The sequence below is a fragment of the Pristis pectinata genome, chromosome 3, assembly GCF_009764475.1.
Source record: "Pristis pectinata isolate sPriPec2 chromosome 3, sPriPec2.1.pri, whole genome shotgun sequence".
Lineage (NCBI taxonomy): Eukaryota > Metazoa > Chordata > Chondrichthyes > Rhinopristiformes > Pristidae > Pristis > Pristis pectinata.
Window position 1 is genome coordinate 126,252,425 of NC_067407.1, and position 18,171 is coordinate 126,270,595.

The following is an 18,171-nucleotide window of genomic DNA, read 5'->3' on the forward strand; positions in this document are numbered from 1 at the left end:
AGGTGAAGTGAATAGAGGACAACATTAACAGGGAAACATGGATATTTGACAGATGGAGCTACATGGAGTCTTATTTTCTCTGCAATCCCCCACCCTTTCCTCTCCATATTTAGACCAGCCATTGACACTCCTTTCTTGTTGCACCATTTCACAAACTCCTCCTTCTAAGTGGAGATAAAACAAAAAGAGTAGAAGAAATCACAGAGACAAAAGAGGAGAAAATGCAACATGCTTATGTTTGAAATAAAAGAGACTCAATACTTCCTGACTTGCCATGTGCAGCACTACAGAATATCTGCAAGCATTTTGCATTATCGATCTGAAACTCTGCTATTGTTTTGAACTATCTTCACCAGGCTTTTATGTGTGCAGGCATTGATATTTTCCCCATCACAGTTGCAACATAATTACTATCAGTTTGTCTCGGACTACCTCTATAAAATTTCCCTACCCAGGAGATAAAATTAAGTAGGTTTGAACAGCGATGTAAAATCCGGGTGCATTGATCCTTTAAACATGCTTCTTTCTCAGACTTTTATGTAATCTATCCCATTAGGGATTCTGCCTTGATTCCTTCATAAATTGAGGGAGATTTTTGCTGGATTAATTTTTGGTGGGAAACTCATATGATTAGATCAGCTGTCCATTTAGTACCCAATCCAAATTTACTTGCATGAAGTCGAAGGCAAAATAAATTTAATGACGACATATAAAAAGGGAGCTGATCTGATCCCACAAGCTTCTGCTGGGTTCACTGGGTTAAAATTCCACAGTCCATATTTCTTTATTCATAGTCCACTGCAACCTAAGCCTGGGATGTTTCCTTGCCACAGATGGCGTTCCCAGCTGCACTGCAACTAATGTGTGCTGTGGAGTATTTTAACACAACGTATATTTTATCCCTATATAACCTTCAATCTCATTGCTAACCAGGTATTAATCTTCTTGAGTAATTGGCACATTATTAATAGTGTCACGTATTCTAAATTTCTATACTCCATGCTTGCTTAAGTCTTATTTATTGTGCATCACCAGTCCTCGTTCTGCGGTCACAATGCAAGTTGATTCATTTATTTCTATCTGCATTATGTATGACTTGCGGTATTTCAAAGGCATAAATTAATTTTTGTATCTCCTTTTTTTAAATAAAACATGGTTTAAATTTGTTAGTCTGTCATAAATTTAAGCGCCCTTGATCCTAAAACTGTGTTTTGTGACCCGTTGAAATTATTTCTAATTTGGTTATCATTTTAAAGCTGTTCAAGGGCTGTGTCATTAAACTTCCTGCAATATTCCAGGAAAAAAGAACTCACTGAAGGTTAGTACAGCTTGCTTGAACCTGTAATCAAACGGCATTGAGAGATTTTGCAGTCCTGGGTTAGCCTTCCTGAAAGCAACTTGACATTGAAGATTTGAACTGTTTTCTTTCTCCTGACCAAAAATCTCCTCATTATCATGACCTAGCTCTTTAATTTATGCATTTTCTATGAAGAAATGTTTATAATGTTTACCATCTGATTTTTTTTTATGTTGAAAGTTGAATGCATCCCAAGATCCACATTGCTTTCAACTGATCCCAAATTCCCATCTCATTGTGGTTGGATTGCATCCAGAAATCTGTTTAAGATGCAGTTTGAGATAATGAGGTTTTCAATCTTCATTGCAGTTTGAGTTTTCTAGGCATTTGATGGACTGACTGTGTGGATGGCAGTAAGCATGTGAACTTAATGAAGAGAAGAGAGGAATTGAAAGTTACCTTATTGTCAAGTGGGAGTTTGACATTATGCACTTGTAAGCCTAGTCTTAACAAAAGGCTGGTATGGAAGATGAAATTAGTGCAAGTTATTCAACTTTTCAGATCAGAACCACAAGGTTAACTTTAATCCTGCTGATTTTGACTCGAGTAGTTGAAAATTATGTGGCTGTTATGGACGTGAGCAAAGAGTGAAAGGTGAAATTCTTTCTCTTTAGTAAATGTGTAGGAGCTGATGCCGTGGTCATGCATAATGTCAATTGGCAGTATTTGTTCACAGAAGGCACCTCTGAGCAGACCTGGACAGGAAGCTGACAGGGATTAGCAACCCCAGTGGAATCAGAGGTGTGGAATGCCAGTGAAAACTACTTAGTTAGATTAGTTTAGTTTATTGTCATATATACCAGGGTTTGCTCGGATGAAGCTCACAGAATAAACAGTATATATTGTAATAATAAGTACAACAGTAAATACAGTGAGGACAAAACAATGGTACAAAGTATAGCACTGCACGTTGAAGTCATGCAAAAAGAACTGCTAAAGTGACAATAATGGAAGAGGTAGAATTTAAGGGTTCAAGAACGTGTCAGCGCCACTGGGAAGAGGATGTGAAAGAGGTAATTGGTTCAGAGGTCTGATAGCAGTGGGGAAGTTGAGTCTGTGGAGAAAGGTGAAGTTATAAACTGTAAGGAGGTAGCTGCAGTACAAGAATCCATGTATTAACAGTTAACAGCTGAAGGAGAAGGGAGCTCTATTGTTTATATAAACAGGGACGCATAAGAAGAGGGCGCCAAGTATTAATCCATATGGAGTGATGGAATGCAGAGTTAGGTGTCATACTGGAAGAAGGTTGTGATCACTTTTGCATTCTGGCAGAAGCACTTCTGATAGTTAAGATTTGAGGGTGAATAGTGAAGCTGGTTTTGAGGTGCCTGAGACCTGTGCCAGTTGAAGGGAGAAATCATCCAGAATTAGATGCAGCTGAGGATATTAAACCAGGCACTTTCCTGAGAACATCAGAGTTCCACCAGAGGAGGATGCTTTGAAAATTTGCAAGTGTGGTGAGATGGAGAATGAGGTTGAAGTAATGGAGGCTGGCATCGAAATCAAGTGATAATGAAAGGCAACTAAACCTTAATGATGGAGGGATGAGATGATTGGAAGTGGCTTTACTGATTGTAACTTTGTTGGTTTCTTCCCAGCAAAGCAAAGCAAACCCACAACTGTTGCAAATTTGTTCATTTTCATTTTGGATACCGTCCACTTTTTCCAATCAAGGCTTTGTGTGGTTAGGATACATGAGCTGTGAGCTCAGTTGAAACATTACAGTTTCTCTGAATTATACCCTGCGTACTCTTGTTCGTGCCTTTCTTCATTGGTATATTGATTGGGATGAGTTTAAATTTGCTTGATGGATTAATGAAAATTTTGTCGGGAAATATTTTAAACATGCATTCCAGTGCTTTTGTTTGATTTGTAACTAGGGTTATTATTTCAATTAAACAACTCTCATGGAATTCCAGTGATAACACAAACAAACTTCATTTTCGAGGAGATGTATGTCCTGTTTGAAAACTTGCACGTTTGAGGTCTTGGTACTCCCCATAAGTGATAACATGAGATTGCTGCAATCATGGTCTATGTTTTTTGGTGGAGAGAAGGAGGGTAAGGAAAGAAAAAGGAAACACTGAGTAGAAACTAAACAATTTGTGAAAGGAGTTTATACGTTTTTCCCCTTCTGACATAGAACTCTTCATCTCCACAGGGGCAGGGGCTCCATTCGGGGATACAGCCGAAAAGTGATGAAGTACGTTTAGTCAAGGTAAATGAGTTGGAGTAATTAGAAAGCAAATAAATTTATTTTCTGTTGGATTTAAATGCTTAGTTATTGCTTTTCAAGTACAATGCTGTTCTCTTCTTAGTCCTTGAGTTCTTTTCTTTAAAGAGAGAATTTTCTGTTTGCACCTAGTTCATCTCTCTCCGCAGTTTGCTTTCCCAATGCACTTTACAGTACTTCAGAAAAACATAGCAGTGTGTTTAACTACAAAGTAGCTAAATTGATACCTCAATATTTGCAGCAATGCACTACATCAAGGTACAATATAGGCAGATAAGAGAACTTCAAAGCTAGTGATAAACATTTTTGTTTTAAAAATATGGCTACTTTGTGTGATGTAATCTTTATTGGCTAAAATAAATGGTTAAAAATTTCTCATTGAGAACTAGAATGGAGTTTCAACTGTGTCACGGTTGGTAGTTGCACCTGAAAATAACCAGCTAAACTCATGGAATTTCCTTCCTAATATTGGATGAGTTCCTTTGATGCTTCTCCACTCTTGTCTCCTTTAGGATGCCCCTTAAAAGGTTCCTCTTTGACCAAGGTTTTGGTCACTTATGAGGCTCAAAGTTCTACTTGTGAGAAAAGTTCGACGAGGCAGTAGGAGATATTTTGCATCATGAAATCCACTGTTCTTTGTATTAAGAATTTTGAGCAAAGTAAGATCTACTCCAAGCCAGGAATTTTGGGTGTTGACATTCGGTGTGTTTTCTAATGTTTTATTTGAGATTCAGACAACAGTTCAAGAGCCTCCTGCTGCACCATACTGAAAGGCAGGTGTATAACACAGGGTGCATTGTCACCACTGCCTTTCCCCTTGGATTAGCCATGCGAAAGAACTCATAAAATCATAGAGACATACAGTACAGAAGTAGGCCTGTTTGGCCCTCCTCGCCTATGCCAACTGCGATACCTATCTATGCTAATTCGATTTGGCCCATGTCCCTCTATGTCATTCCCATCCAAGTACCTGTCCAAACACCTTTCAAATGTTGTAATTGTACCTTCCTCCACCACTTCCTCTGGCAACTTGTGCCAGATAGTCACCACATTCTGTGTGGAAAAACTTACCCTCTGATCTCCTTTAAACTTCTCCCCTCTCACCTTAAGCCTGTGACTTCTTGTTGCAGGCTCCCTTGTCCTGGGAAAAAGATTCTGACCATCTTTATCTGTGCCCCTCATAATTTTATAAACCTTTGTAAGGTCACCCCTCAGCCTCCTACGTTCCAGTGAGAGTAAACCCAGGCTAACTGGTCTCTCCTTATAACTACAGCCCTCCATTTCAGGCAACGTGCTGGCGAATCCCTTCTGCACTCTCCCTATCACTACCACATCCTTCCTGTAGTGTGGCGACCAGAACTCCAAGTATGGTCTAACCAGTGTTGTATAAACGTAACATGACAACCCGGCTCTTATACCCAACCCTCAGCCTATGAAGGCAAACATACCAAATGCCTTTTTTAACTACCAATCCACTCGTGTTGCCACTTAGAGGGAACTATGCTGTGGACTCAGTACACAAAGCTAGTTTATCCACTTACTAATTTAGAAAATGAGAACACTTTCACAGTTTGATGTGCCGAGGTTACCAATTAATCTCTTCTGTTTGGAGTTAAAAATGCATTGTGCTTCCTGAAAATGATTTTGCTTGGATGTCATAGTCTGAATTTGTTGCTTGTGATTATCATCGCAGCGTTGCCACCAGGAGACCAGCAAGAGAATCCCTTCATGGAGTGGGCGACCAATTTGGATGGAGAAGATGGTGCTGGGCAGGGTAAAAGTACCGCATACCTTTGTCATACACTCCTATACACGCCCCACTATTTGTCAGTATTGCAAGCGGCTATTGAAAGGTCTATTTCGACAAGGAATGCAATGCAGAGGTAAGGGCTGTAGATGTACAAGTAACATTACTTCTGGCTAAAGTAATGAGTTACCATTTTTGTGTCATTACAGGTGAAGTAAATCACTGCAATAATTAGCCCTTATTTTGCACTCAATATTTGCAGGTGAATTCTTTGAATTGTTATTCAAACATTTTATTCTGTAAAATATCTAAGTGAAGTAACTTCGTGTGAAAGCAATATGTATCTCAATGCAAATGGTGCAGTGGAAAATCTAGGTATTCATATTTCTGGGTGCTTTTTAAGTATTAACTGCCATTTACCGCCACTTCTATATTGATTACCACCTTGTGTTATTTCCTTTCTCCAACTTGTAAATTTGAAAAATCTGTCAAGATAAATTTTAAAATTCATTCTCTACCCATAATTTTAGTGCATCTGATATATCATGAATTTGAATTTTGTACTACATGCCAAACATTTTTCATTTTTCCAATGCATTTGCCCAAGGCTACAACACTGAAATAGATCGAAGTTAAGTTATATTTGTCAGTTTAAATATATATCCAAATGAGACTAAATCATATTATATCCCCAGGGTTATTATTTTCTGAGTTATAAAAATCTGAAAGTATCAGGTGAGATTGGATAAAGGCAGATTAAACGAGTGGGCAAAGATTGAGCAAATGGAATTTAAAGTGGGAAAGTGTAAAATTGCCCATTTTGGCAATAACATACAGTAGCATATTCTATCAATGATGAGCTCTGAGGTGCAGAGTTCTGGTGCATGATTTGGAAAAGGTTATACAGGTTAGGGAATAGATTAGGGAAACCTAACAATGTTATTGATTATTGCTCGGGGAAATTGAATACAAATGTGGTGAGTTTTATGTTCTATCTATCAAGGGCGTCAGTCAGATCTGATCAACAGATCCAGTCTAATTGAAGGCTGTTGTCAACAAGCCTGCATCATTGCACCAACATTTTTTTCAATTCTTTGCTAAGCTGCACTTTTGCTCCATAAACTTTCTGTGGAGCTAATCTTCAGAAGCAATGGGAAACCATTTAACCAAGGCAGCTGTACTCGAGAACCAAGATTACTCCAAATTTAATGGCCAAGCTGCAGAATGTGGATGACCTTGTTTTTGTGCATGCTCGGAGGCCAATTTCCAAGTCATTGCCAACTTGTTCACCAAAGTATACAAGAGGACGAACCTTGCATTCGTCTTCCACAAGGCAACCATCCCTGCTGTATAATAGCATCCTACGATGATAACGGTTTCTGGTGAAATCTTGGTAAACATGGACTACTTCCCATATCTCTGGAGACACCTCTCATCTTGGCAGTGATGAAATTCACCATCACTTTTAGCACATCAGCTCAGCCTTTAGTGGATTTGAGAAAAAAGGTATTTGAAGATCAGAACCTCAGACGTGGCACAAAATGAAGTGACCCCTGTCGTCCTATAAGTCTCTAAGACCTGGACTACCAACAGCAGGCATCTCAAGGCACTGGAAAGGTACCACCTGCCTCTGAAAAATCCTCCAAATTCAGTGGAAGAATAAGTCACCCTTTACCATTGTCATCTCCCAGGAAACATCTCCAGCACAGTGGCCCCAATTATACTCAGTATGTCTCATTAGGCAGGTCACGTCATTCACATGACTGATACAGATCCCAAAACAGACATACTATTTCAGACTCTGTCATGGGATATTACTGGGTGCATAGGGTCATAGCTTACAGCATGGAAACAGGCCCTTCGGTCCAAATTGTCCATACTGACCAAGATACCCATCCAAGTTACTCCCATTTGCCCATATTTGGCCCATGTCCGTCTAAACCTTTCCATGTACCTGTCCAAGTACCTGCCTCAACTACTTTCTCTGGCAGCTTGTTCCATATACCCACCACCCTCTTGTGAAGTTATCCTTCGGGTCCCTTTTAAATCTTCTACCCCTCTTCTTAGCTTTGCCCCTTGTGATTTTATACACCTCCATAAGGTTACCCTTCAATCTCCTACACTCCAAGGAATAAAGTCCTGGCCTGCCCAACCTCTCCCTATAACTCAGGCCCTCGAGTCCTGGCAACATCCTTGTCAATTTTCTTTGCACTCTTTCCATCTTAATGTGCTCTTTCCAGCTTGATGCTATAATAGGGTGACTAAAACTGTACGCAATACTCCACGTTGTCTCACCAGAGTCTTGTACAACTGCACCATAACTCCCCAACTCCTATACTCAATGTCCTGACTGATGAAGACCACCATGCCAAGTGCCGCCTTCACCTCCCTGTCTACCTGTGAACAGGGAGATGGACATAGGAAAAGGTTCAAGGAAGTGCTCAAAGCCTCCTTGAAAAAAAGTGCAACGTGCTCACTGACACTGAGAATCCCTGTCCCAGAGTGGAGGAACAGCATCTGGGTGGTATTGAGAACCTCAAACCCATGCATTGGAAGCACAGGAGCATGGCGAAAAGATCAGGGGGAGCGAACCCCTTCACAAAACTACCCACCCATCAGGCACCTCCTTCCCTGTTTGTGGAAGACACTGAAGTTCCCGCATTGGCCTCGTCAGCCACTTCAGAACTCTAACCAGGAGTGGAAGCAAGTCATTCTCTATCTCCTAAGAAATAAAAATCTGGAGCACTGGGCACAGTATTGGTCATCTTATTTAAGGAGGGTTGGAAACAGTTCAGAAAAGGTTTATTAGACTAAAACAGAATAGGTGTTTTTTCTCTTATGAGGAAAGGTTGAACAGACTAAGCTCAAATCCACTGGAGTTTAGAAATATAAGAGGTGACTTGATTGAAACATGTAAAATCCTGATGGGCTGCAGCGTCTTCAAATGTTTTTGAGGTAGATAGATTCTCACCAAGCAAGGAAGCAAAAGATTACCAGTAGAAGGTGGAAATGCGGGGTTGAAGTAACAATCAGATCCATCATAATGTTGTTGAATGATGGAGGCGTAAAGGGCCAAGTGGTCTACTCCTGCTCTTAATTGTTATGTTTGTATGGCTGAGGCACTTTTGCATTCCATTGAACTTTCACTTAACTTTACAGATTGCAAGTTTAATTGCCACAAACGATGTGCATCCAAAGTACCCAGAGACTGCCTTGGCGAAGTCGTTTTTAATGGAGGTAAGAAGTGCCCATAAACCAGGTATTCAATGTAAAAATAAAAGCAGAGTGTGCTGGGAATATTCAGCAGATAAGCTGGCATTTGTGGGTAGAGAAATAGATTCAATGCTAATGTTTTCAGTTAATGCATCATAAAGGAAAAGTAAGTTGATTGAATGCAATATTTTTCCTTTTAAGATTTGTGTAATGTTTAACCATCATTGTGTACTGCTAAATATCATGAAACTCTAACCAAAAATACTTGTTCAAACATATCGTGTTTCTACTGCAGAGTGCAGAGGGATTGGACTTGCCTGGATGCTAAAGGTAGCACCTTGTATCAATAATGCTGCAGAAAAAGTAAAACTGATTCTAGGTTTTATCACAGGATGTGAAATTCAAGATGTAATCATGAGGCTGCATAAAGCCTTATTAAAGTATCTAGTCCCACGGTTATGTATATGAAAATCAAGTATCTGAGGAGGGGAATACAACAATTTCCAGATTGAATTGCTCCATTCTGGAAGTTTGACCTGGTCATAAATCATGTTTGCATAGTTGACATGATTTCCATGTGCAACTCCCCGTGCAGTCCTCCTTTAAGTGTTCCCCTGGAAATGAAGTAACATTACTCTGAGGTGACCATGTCTTTAAACACTCTCGGAATGTTTACATTTTAAAATTGCAACTTCTTCAGCACAGTGTCAGTTCAGGGCTGAGGACCTTCCTGTAGCAAGTGCCTTATGTCCTGTCCATCAGAACCTTCAGGTCCAGGTGCCCAGCTTGCCCAACTCCCTGCCTATAAGATGTAAGATATCTTTATTAGTGACATGTACATCGGAACACACAGTGAAATGCATCTTTTGCATAGTGTTCTGGGGGCAGCCCGCAAGTGTCACCACGCTTGCGGCACCAACATAGCATGCCCACAACTTCCTGACCTGTACGTCTTTGGAATGTGTGAGGAAACTGGAAAACCAGGAGGAAATCCACGCAGACACAGGGAGAACGTACAAACTCCTTACAGACAGTGGCCGGAATTGAACCCGGGTCGCAGGCACTGTAATAACGTTATGCTAACCGCTGCACTACCGTGCCTGCCCTCTCAAATTATGGGTCTCAAATTGTTGTTGTTTCCAAGAGGGATCTGTGAAAACGTATTCAAAAACCATAAATAGCAGCAACAAAGACAAAGAATTACAAACAAAGCAAAACTTGTCGACCAATAGAACCGAAAACCAGAGGAGTTGTTTAGAACTTGCTTAGAAAGCAGCTGCAGAAAGGGTGGATAATGTAGAAGGATCCTCTCTAGAGTCAGTATGGGTGGAAGTTAGGAACAAGAAAGGAGCAGTTACTCTACTGGGAGTATTGTATAAGCCCCCCGGTAGCAGCAGGGATACTGAGGAGCAGATTGGGAGGCAGATTTTGGAAAGGTGCAAGAATAACAGGGTTGTTATCATGGGAGACTTCAACTTCCCCAGATATTGATTGGCACCTGCTTAGTACCAAAGGTTTAGATGGGGCAGAGTTTGTTAAGTGTGTCCAGGATGGATTCCTGTCACAGTATGTTGACAGGCCGACTAGAGGGAATGTCATATTAGATCTAGTATTAGGTAATGAACCGGGTCAGGTGACAGATCTCTCAGTGGTTGAGCATTTGGGGGACAGTGACCACTGCTCCCCAACCTTTAGCATTGTCATGGACAAGGATAGGAGCAAAGAGGACGGGAAGATATTTAATTGGGGAAGGGCAAATTATGAGGCTATAAGGCTAGAACTTGAGAGTGTAAATTGGGATGACATTTTTGAAGGGAGATGTACTATGGAAATGTGGTTGTTATTCAGGGATCTCTTAAAGGATGTCAGGGATCTCTTGCAGGATGTTAGGGATAAATTTGTCCCGGTGAGGCAGAGATAGAATGGCAGGGTGAAGGAACCATGGGTGACAAGAGAGGTGGAACAACTAGTTAGGAAAAAGAAGGCAGCATACATAAGGTGTAAGCAGCAAGGATCTGATAGGGCTCATGAGGAATATAGAGCAGCAAGGAAGGAACTTAAGAAAGGGCTGAGGAGAGCAAGAAGAGGACAAGAAAAGGCTTTGGCGAGTAGGGTTAAGGAGAATTCCAAGGCTTTTTTCACATACGTGAAGAGCAGAAGGATGATGAGAGTAAAGGTAGGACTGATTAGAGACAAAGGTGGGAAGATGTGCCTGGAAGCTGTGGAAGTGGGTGAGGTTCTCAATGAATACTTCAGTATTCACCAAAGAGAGGGGCCTTGATGATGCTGAGGACAGTTGGTAAGGATAGTGTTCTAGAGCATGTAGATATCAAGAGAGAGGATGTGTTGGAGCTGTTAAAAAATATTAGGACAGGTAAGTCCCCGGGACCTGACGGAATATTCCCCAGGCTGCTCTGCGAGGGGAGGGAGGAGATTGCTGAACCGTTGGCTAGGATCTTTGAGTCCTCGTTGTCCACGGGAATGGTATTGGAGGGTGGCAAATATTGTCCCATTCAATAAAAAAGGTAGTAGGGATAGTCCAGGGAATTACAGACCAGTGAGCCTTACATCTGTGGTGGGCAAGCTGTTAGAAAGGATTCTAAGAGGAGGGATCTATGAGCATTTAGAGAATCATGGACTGATTAGGGATAGCCAGCATGGCTTTGTGAAGGGAAGATCACGTCTTACAAGCCTGATAGGGTTCTTTGAGGAGGTGTCCAGGAAGATTGATGAGGGTAGTGCAGTAGATGTGGTCTACATGGATTTTAGTAAGGCATTTGACAAGGTTCCACATGGTAGGCTTCTTCAGAAGGTCAGAAGGCATAGGATCCAGGGAGGCTTGGCTGTGTGGATTCAGAATTGGCTTGCCTGTAGAAATCAAAGGGTTGTGCTAGAGAGAGTGCATTCAGATTGGACAGCTATGACTAGTGGTGTCACACAAGGATCGGTTCTGGGACCTCTACTTTTTGTGATATTTATTAATGACTTGGATGAGGGGGTAGAAGGGTGGGTTAGCAAGTTTGCAGATGACACAGTGGTGTTGTGGATAGTGTGGAGGACTGTCAAAGCTTGCAGAGGGATATTGTTAGGATGCAGAGCTGGGCTGAGAAGTGGCAGATGGAGTTCAATCTGGAGAAGTGTGAGGTGGTACACTTGTGGAAGGACAAACTCCAAGGCGGAGTACAAAGTTAATGGCATGATTCTGGGTAGTGTGGAGGAGCAGAGGGATCTGGGGGTTCATATCCACAGATCACTGAATAGGGTAGTTAAGGAAGCTTATGGGATATTAGCTTTCATAAGTCGTGGGATCGAGTTTAAGAGCCGTGAGGTAATGATGCAGCTCTCCAAAACTCTGGTTAGACCACACTTGGAGTCCTGTGTCCAATTCTGGTCGCTTCATTATAGGAAGAATGTGGAGGCGTTGGAAAGGGTACAGAGGAGATCTACCAGGATGCTGCCTGGATTGGAAAGTGTGGATTATGAGGAGAGACTAAGGGAGCTAGGGCTTTACTCTTTGGAGAGAAGGAGGATGAGGGGAGACATGATAGAGGTATACAAAATATTAAGAAGAATAGATAGAGTAGACAGCCAGCACCTCTTTCCCAGGGCACCAATGCTCAGTACAAGAGGGCATGCTTTAAAGTAATGGGTGGGAAGTTCAAGGGAGATATCAGAGGGAGGTTTTTCACCCAGAGAGTGGTTGGTGCATGGAATGCGCTGCCTGGGGTAGTGGTGGAGGCAGGTACGTTGGTCAAGTTCAAGAGATTGTTAGTTAAGCATATGGAGGAATTTAAAATAGGGGGATATGTGGGAGGAAGGGGTTAGATAGTCTTAGGCATGGTTTAAATGTTGGCACAACATGGTGGGCCAAAGGGCCTGTATTGTGCTGTATTGTTCTATGGTAAATTAGGTTAGACTGCATTTAAAATTCCTGTGTACGGTTTTGGCTCACGTGCTTCATACAGAAATGCTGAAGAAGGTAGAAAAGCTGTTCAAAGGAATAATAAACTGCAAGAACAACTGTCGTAAAGGTGGAACAGGTGTTCGTTGGTTCCTCTAGGAAAGAAAAGACTGAGAGATGGGTTCATCAATGCTTCTAAAACCATGGAGGAGTCTGATATTGTTGGTGCATGAAAGATATTTTAATTTGTGTTGGTGTTTAAATCAAAACAACCATAAAATGGTCTTAATGAGTCCAGTAATAAATTCTAGAGAAGTTTCTTTGTCCAGAAATTGGCATGAATGTGGAGCTTACTGGAATGGTTGAGGTGATAGCATAAATATATTTAAGGAAAAGCTGGATAGGTAAATGAAGGAGCATGGACTGGAAGGAGATGTATTTAAAGTGTGAGATGAAGTAAGATTAGAGGAGACTTGTGTGGAACATAAGTCCAAAGAAGGGCCATGTGGTAAATGATCTGCTACTGTGCAGTAAATTCTCTGTAATTAAATTGTATTTGTTAACATTACAATTAATTGAAAAAAATATTGGGCAGAAAGTCTTCCCGTGTTTAATATTTTAAAAAATGAGATATGATCACCTAATAAATTTTTTTTGAAAAAATTGCTTGGTATGACTCTGTATAAACTTATCTCTACCTTCAGCTACAGGAGGAGTCACTGCCTGATCTGTCTTCATGTGAACTTCTGCTAGGTTTTCCAGGTCTTATCTGAGTTTTCCCTTTTTCACATGGATGTTGAGACCAATCTTAGTACCCTCACTGACTTATTTCAAGTTATTTAACACAGAATAGGAATTGAAGACCTCTTGGCTTGCATGTCTCCTGAATGGAAAATAACACAAAAAAAACTGCAGATGCTGGAAATCCTGCTATAAAAACTGCAGATGCTAGAAATCATCAGTAGGTCAGGCAGCATTAGCAGAGAAAGACACAAGAATTTATGTCTCAGGTTGATAACATTTATGAATTCCCTGGATGAAATTGTTATGCCTTTGGGAGAATTCGAGCTCCTTGGGCAGAACTGTCGTCACTGTTGTTCCAACTCATGGCTTATGTGGTAACATTTCTCCAACTGGTATTTGCAGAGCCAGCAAGCCCAGGACCTGATTCAGATATGCCTATGGAGGTGGATAGCAGTGACATGAACAGCGAGGGCAGCAGGATGTTGGACGACACAGAGGAGCCGTCAACATCAGAAGAGAAGTTGTATTTTATGGACTCCTCTGATTTGGATGGAGAAAAAGACGAAGAACCTGTCCGAACAATCAGGTAGTCTTTTTGTAACCTGTTTTGATAACCATCTATGTGAGAAAGAAATCTGTCTTGTTTGGCAACGACCAGTGTGTTTTTGTTTTGCTGCACTTTCTGGAATGTTGCTGTGTAGTTGGATCATAGAATCTGATATTTTGGAAGCAGGTTTGGTTATCACATTGTTACAATCGGCTCCCAAAAATATCCATTTTTGGATGTGCTGTAAAGAATGACCCAGTTATTGGGCATTAAAGCATTCAGCTGTATCTGAAATCAATTTCAGGTAAGTTATGCGGTTTCATTATGTAGTTGGGCTCATAGAGAGATTATACAAGATTGTTGAGAAATCTACCTTCAATCCCAGGCATTTATTTAAATTAGCTCCTTTTAACACAAATACACATTTACAAGACACAGAAGTTTTAATCTTTGCTCTCACTTGGGCTTTCAGAATGTTATACTTGCATCCTTTACTTCTCAAGTCACAGCTGACTAACCCATCCATTTAGATCAGTATGCTTTTCAGAATTTTAGATATGTGGCATCTTTCTGGAGTTATAATTTTGATCATTCATGACTTTCCTGAAGGTGTAGTGAAGTATTTCATTCAAGCTCATTGCTGGTCATTTCTTTTCCATTATGTTTGACGAAAGCTATCATTATTTATAAATACTATCTTTGGGTGCTCTTCTGTTGTGTTACTGTATTTGGTCAAAATAATTCACATTAGGCAGGTTTGGAAAGCACAAAATACATTTTGATAGGCTTGTATTCACAATCCACAGTCTGAATTCCGTATAGTTTTTTTGTTCAGTAACTCAGAACATTTTGTTCCAGTCCTTCAACAAGCAACAATATTCCCCTCATGAGAGTTGTACAGTCTATTAAGCACACAAAAAGGAAGAGCAGTACAATGGTGAGAGAAGGTTGGATGGTCCACTACTCCAGCAAAGACAATCTAGTAAGTATATTTATTTTGAAACAATTTGTGGTTGCGAGTGAATTGAATCGTGATATCTGTGGAGATCAGCTTCTTAGCTATAAAAGCAAACAAATATTTGATTAGACCTTTTTCCATACTGAAGAGTAGTTCAACGAGGTCAAAAGTTTATTATGTGCTATGGTTTGTGAATAGAGAAAATGTTGGACAATAAACTGTATGTTGCAAGTAGGAACTCTGTTTGTTCATTACAAAGTAATGAAACATTAGTTGGCAAATGAATCCTCATAAAAAAATAATGTGAAACTGCGTATAGAAAAAAATACGGTACGTTGCCTGGTCTCTTAGCTTCTAGTCTTTAAACTTTATTTTCCAAAGTATATGATGAATGCTTCCTTTCTCGCTATTGATTTCAGATTGGGGCAATCTCATCCCCAGTGTAAGAGTAGTAAAATTTATTTCATTCAGTAAAGCCAGGTAAAAGGCCATGGTACTACAGTAAGGGTTGTTGAGAACTGAAGTCTGCTTTTGGGCCAGAGTGGGTTATGGCTTTAACATTTGGCCAGATTTGGCTGAATGCTGACTTGCTATTGGAGGGAATGTAATGAATTCCATTCTCCACCACAAATATCTACAATGAACCTAAAAAAGAATTCCATGTTCTTCTGTGCATGTTGTCTATCTGTAACATCCAGTAATTCAGAAGAAAGGTCATATAAAAAAATACTAAAATTATTCCTGATCTCCCTCTAGGATTTCCAGCAATTCTGCTTAATGTAAAGGATTTGATATAACAAATCTTTGCTTTGAATGGTTTATGCTCTAATGGACCTGGTAAACGTTGGAGCCAGGTTCATTAGAGCATAAGCTGTTCAAAGCAAAGTTCTGAACATCTTAGAAACTTGTCTGAGGTGGCACTGTTTCTTATTTTAACATGCTGTTAAAGAAGTCCATGAATATAAAGTATTTCTCCATGAAGACAACCAATACAATTTGTCTGGCATGATTCATTTTGACATGACTTCTGAAAGTGGAGAGAATGACAGAGTAATGAGCTGGTTCAAGTAATTGCTTGTCATCCCTGTGCCCACATTTGAATCCAAATTTGGTTTAAAGTAAGCATCCTGTTGTCGATAACATGGCTATCTCAAGTTGGGCTGATTTGGAATACTCTCAATCTAGTTATTAATGGGTTTATGTGTTCTGAGAGAAGAACTACTCATTGACACAAATGGAGACTAGGAGGCTGAAATTTTATTGAGGTAGAAATAGCTTATTCTATTACTTTTTCCTTGGGTGTATTCTTCTTCCCAATATATGTGAAGATATATAATTTTTGGCAAAGAATTAGAATTATGACTCTTTCAGGATAGATGGTTGGAAAATGGAAATGCTAAACAAGAATTTTAAGATTGGTATTATTGTGGTTGAGGCTGAGATCGTTATTTTATTGTTCTTGGGTTATATCTCTAATCTGTAACTGGATGTTGTCAAGATTCTCTTTCCATTGCCTAACTCTGACATCCTTCACCTCAATAAAGAATTTCATCCAAAAAACTGCAAATTTGAAATGAATTTCTGTGGAGCTAATCTGGCAGGTTTGTTACTCTGGTCATTTGAATGATATACAGCGTCAACTTTTTCCGCTCTCTTAATTTATGCATTTTCTTTTGGTGCTTTGGAAAATATTAGCATCTTCTCAGCTATCCAGGGCAGCCTCAATTTATGGAAGACCCCTGCCCTGCCATTCTTGGTTTGGTTTGGTTTATTATTATTGTCACTTGTACCGAGGTACAGTGAAAAGCTTGTCTTACAAACCGATCGTACAGGTCAATTCATTACACAGTGCAGTTACATTGAGTTAGTACAGAATGCATTGATGTAGTACAGGTAAAAACAATAACAGTACAGAGTAAAGTGTCACAGCTACAGAGAAAGTGCGGTGCAATAAGGTGCAAAGTCACAGCAAGGTAGATTGTGAGGTCATAGTCCATCTCATTGTATAAGGGAACCGTTCAATAGTCGTATCACAGTGGGGTAGGAGCTGTCCTTAAGTCTGGTGGTACGTGCCCTCAGGCTCCTTTATCTTCTACCCGATGGAAGAGGAGAGAAGAGAGAATGTCCCAGGTGGGTGGGGTCTTTGATTATGCTGGCTGCTACACCAAGGCAGTGAAAGGTAAAGAGTCCAAGGAGGGGAGACTGGTGTCCGTGATGTGCTGTGCTGTGTCTACAACTCTCTGCAGCTTCTTGCGGTCCTGGGCAGAGCAGTTGCTGTACCAAGCCATGATATATCCAGATAGGATGCTTTCTATGGTGCTTCGGTAAAAGTTGGTGAGAGTCAAAGGGGACAAACCAAATTTCTTTAGCCTTCTAAGGAAATAGAGGCGCTGGTGAGCTTTCTTGGCCATGGCATCTACATGATTTGACCAGGACAGGCTGTTGGTGACGTTCACTCCCAGGAACTTGAAGCTCTCAACCCTCTCGACCTCAGCACCATTGATGTAGACAGGTGCATGTACACTGCCCCCTTTCCTTGAAGTCAGTGACCAGCTCTTTTGTTTTGTTGACATTGAGGGAAAGGTTGTTGTCATGACACCATTCCACTAAGCTCTCTACCTCCTTCCTGTATTCCGACTCATCACTGTTTGAGATACGGCCTACAACGGTGGTATCATCTGCAAACTTGTAGATGGAGTTAGAGCAGAATCTGGCCATACAGTCATGAGTGTATAGGGAGTAGAGGGCTGAGGACGCAGCTTTGTGGGGCACCAGTGTTGAGAATAATCGTGCCGGAGGTATTGCTGCTTATCATCACTGATTGCGGTCTGTTTGTTAGAAAATCAGGGATCCAGTAACAGAGGGAGGTGTTGAGTCCTAGGTCTCGGAGTATGGTGACAAGCTTGCTTGGAATTATTGTATTGAAGGCAGAACTGTAGTCAATAAACAATAGTCTAACGTATGTGTCTTTACTGTCCAGATGCTCCAGAGTTAAGTGTAGGGCCAGGGAGATGGCATCTGCTGTAGATCTGTTTCACTGATAGGCGAATTGCAATGGGTCCAGGTCGTCTGGTAGGCTGGAGTTGGTGCGTGCCATGACCAACCTCTCAAAGCACTTCATGATGGTGGATGTCGGAGCCACTGGTCGGTAGTCATTGAGGCATGTTACCTTGCTTTTCTTTGGTACCGGGATGATAGTGGTCTTCCTAAAACAGGAGGGAACCTGAGATTGAAGCAGGGAGAGGTTGAATATGTCTGCAAATACTTCTGCCAGCTGATTAGCACAAGGTCTGAGCACGCGGCCCAGGACACCATCTGGGCCAGGTGCTTTCCTCTTGTTTGCAATGGCTTGATCTATAACCTCTAGAAGCCTTCAAGTCCTTCTCAAAGGTATTAACTGTTTTTTAATAGATTCCTTTCTCTTGTTATACAGCATGGAAACAGGCCCCAACTCATCCATGCTGACCAAGG

At 40.9% G+C, this 18,171-nt stretch overlaps 1 protein-coding gene across 2 annotated transcripts in view; it reads left to right on the forward strand.

The window, feature by feature from the left end:
• The window catches only part of prkd3 (protein kinase D3), a 294,030-nt gene that overhangs the window by 202,365 nt on the left and 73,494 nt on the right, over nucleotides 1-18,171 (forward strand). For both annotated transcript variants that reach the window (XM_052011314.1, XM_052011315.1), the window contains exons 5-9: nucleotides 3,519-3,575; nucleotides 5,284-5,473; nucleotides 8,497-8,574; nucleotides 13,598-13,781; nucleotides 14,601-14,724. In XM_052011314.1, coding sequence (XP_051867274.1) covers nucleotides 3,519-3,575; nucleotides 5,284-5,473; nucleotides 8,497-8,574; nucleotides 13,598-13,781; nucleotides 14,601-14,724 — 633 coding nt within the window. The remainder of the gene's footprint in view (nucleotides 1-3,518; nucleotides 3,576-5,283; nucleotides 5,474-8,496; nucleotides 8,575-13,597; nucleotides 13,782-14,600; nucleotides 14,725-18,171) is intronic.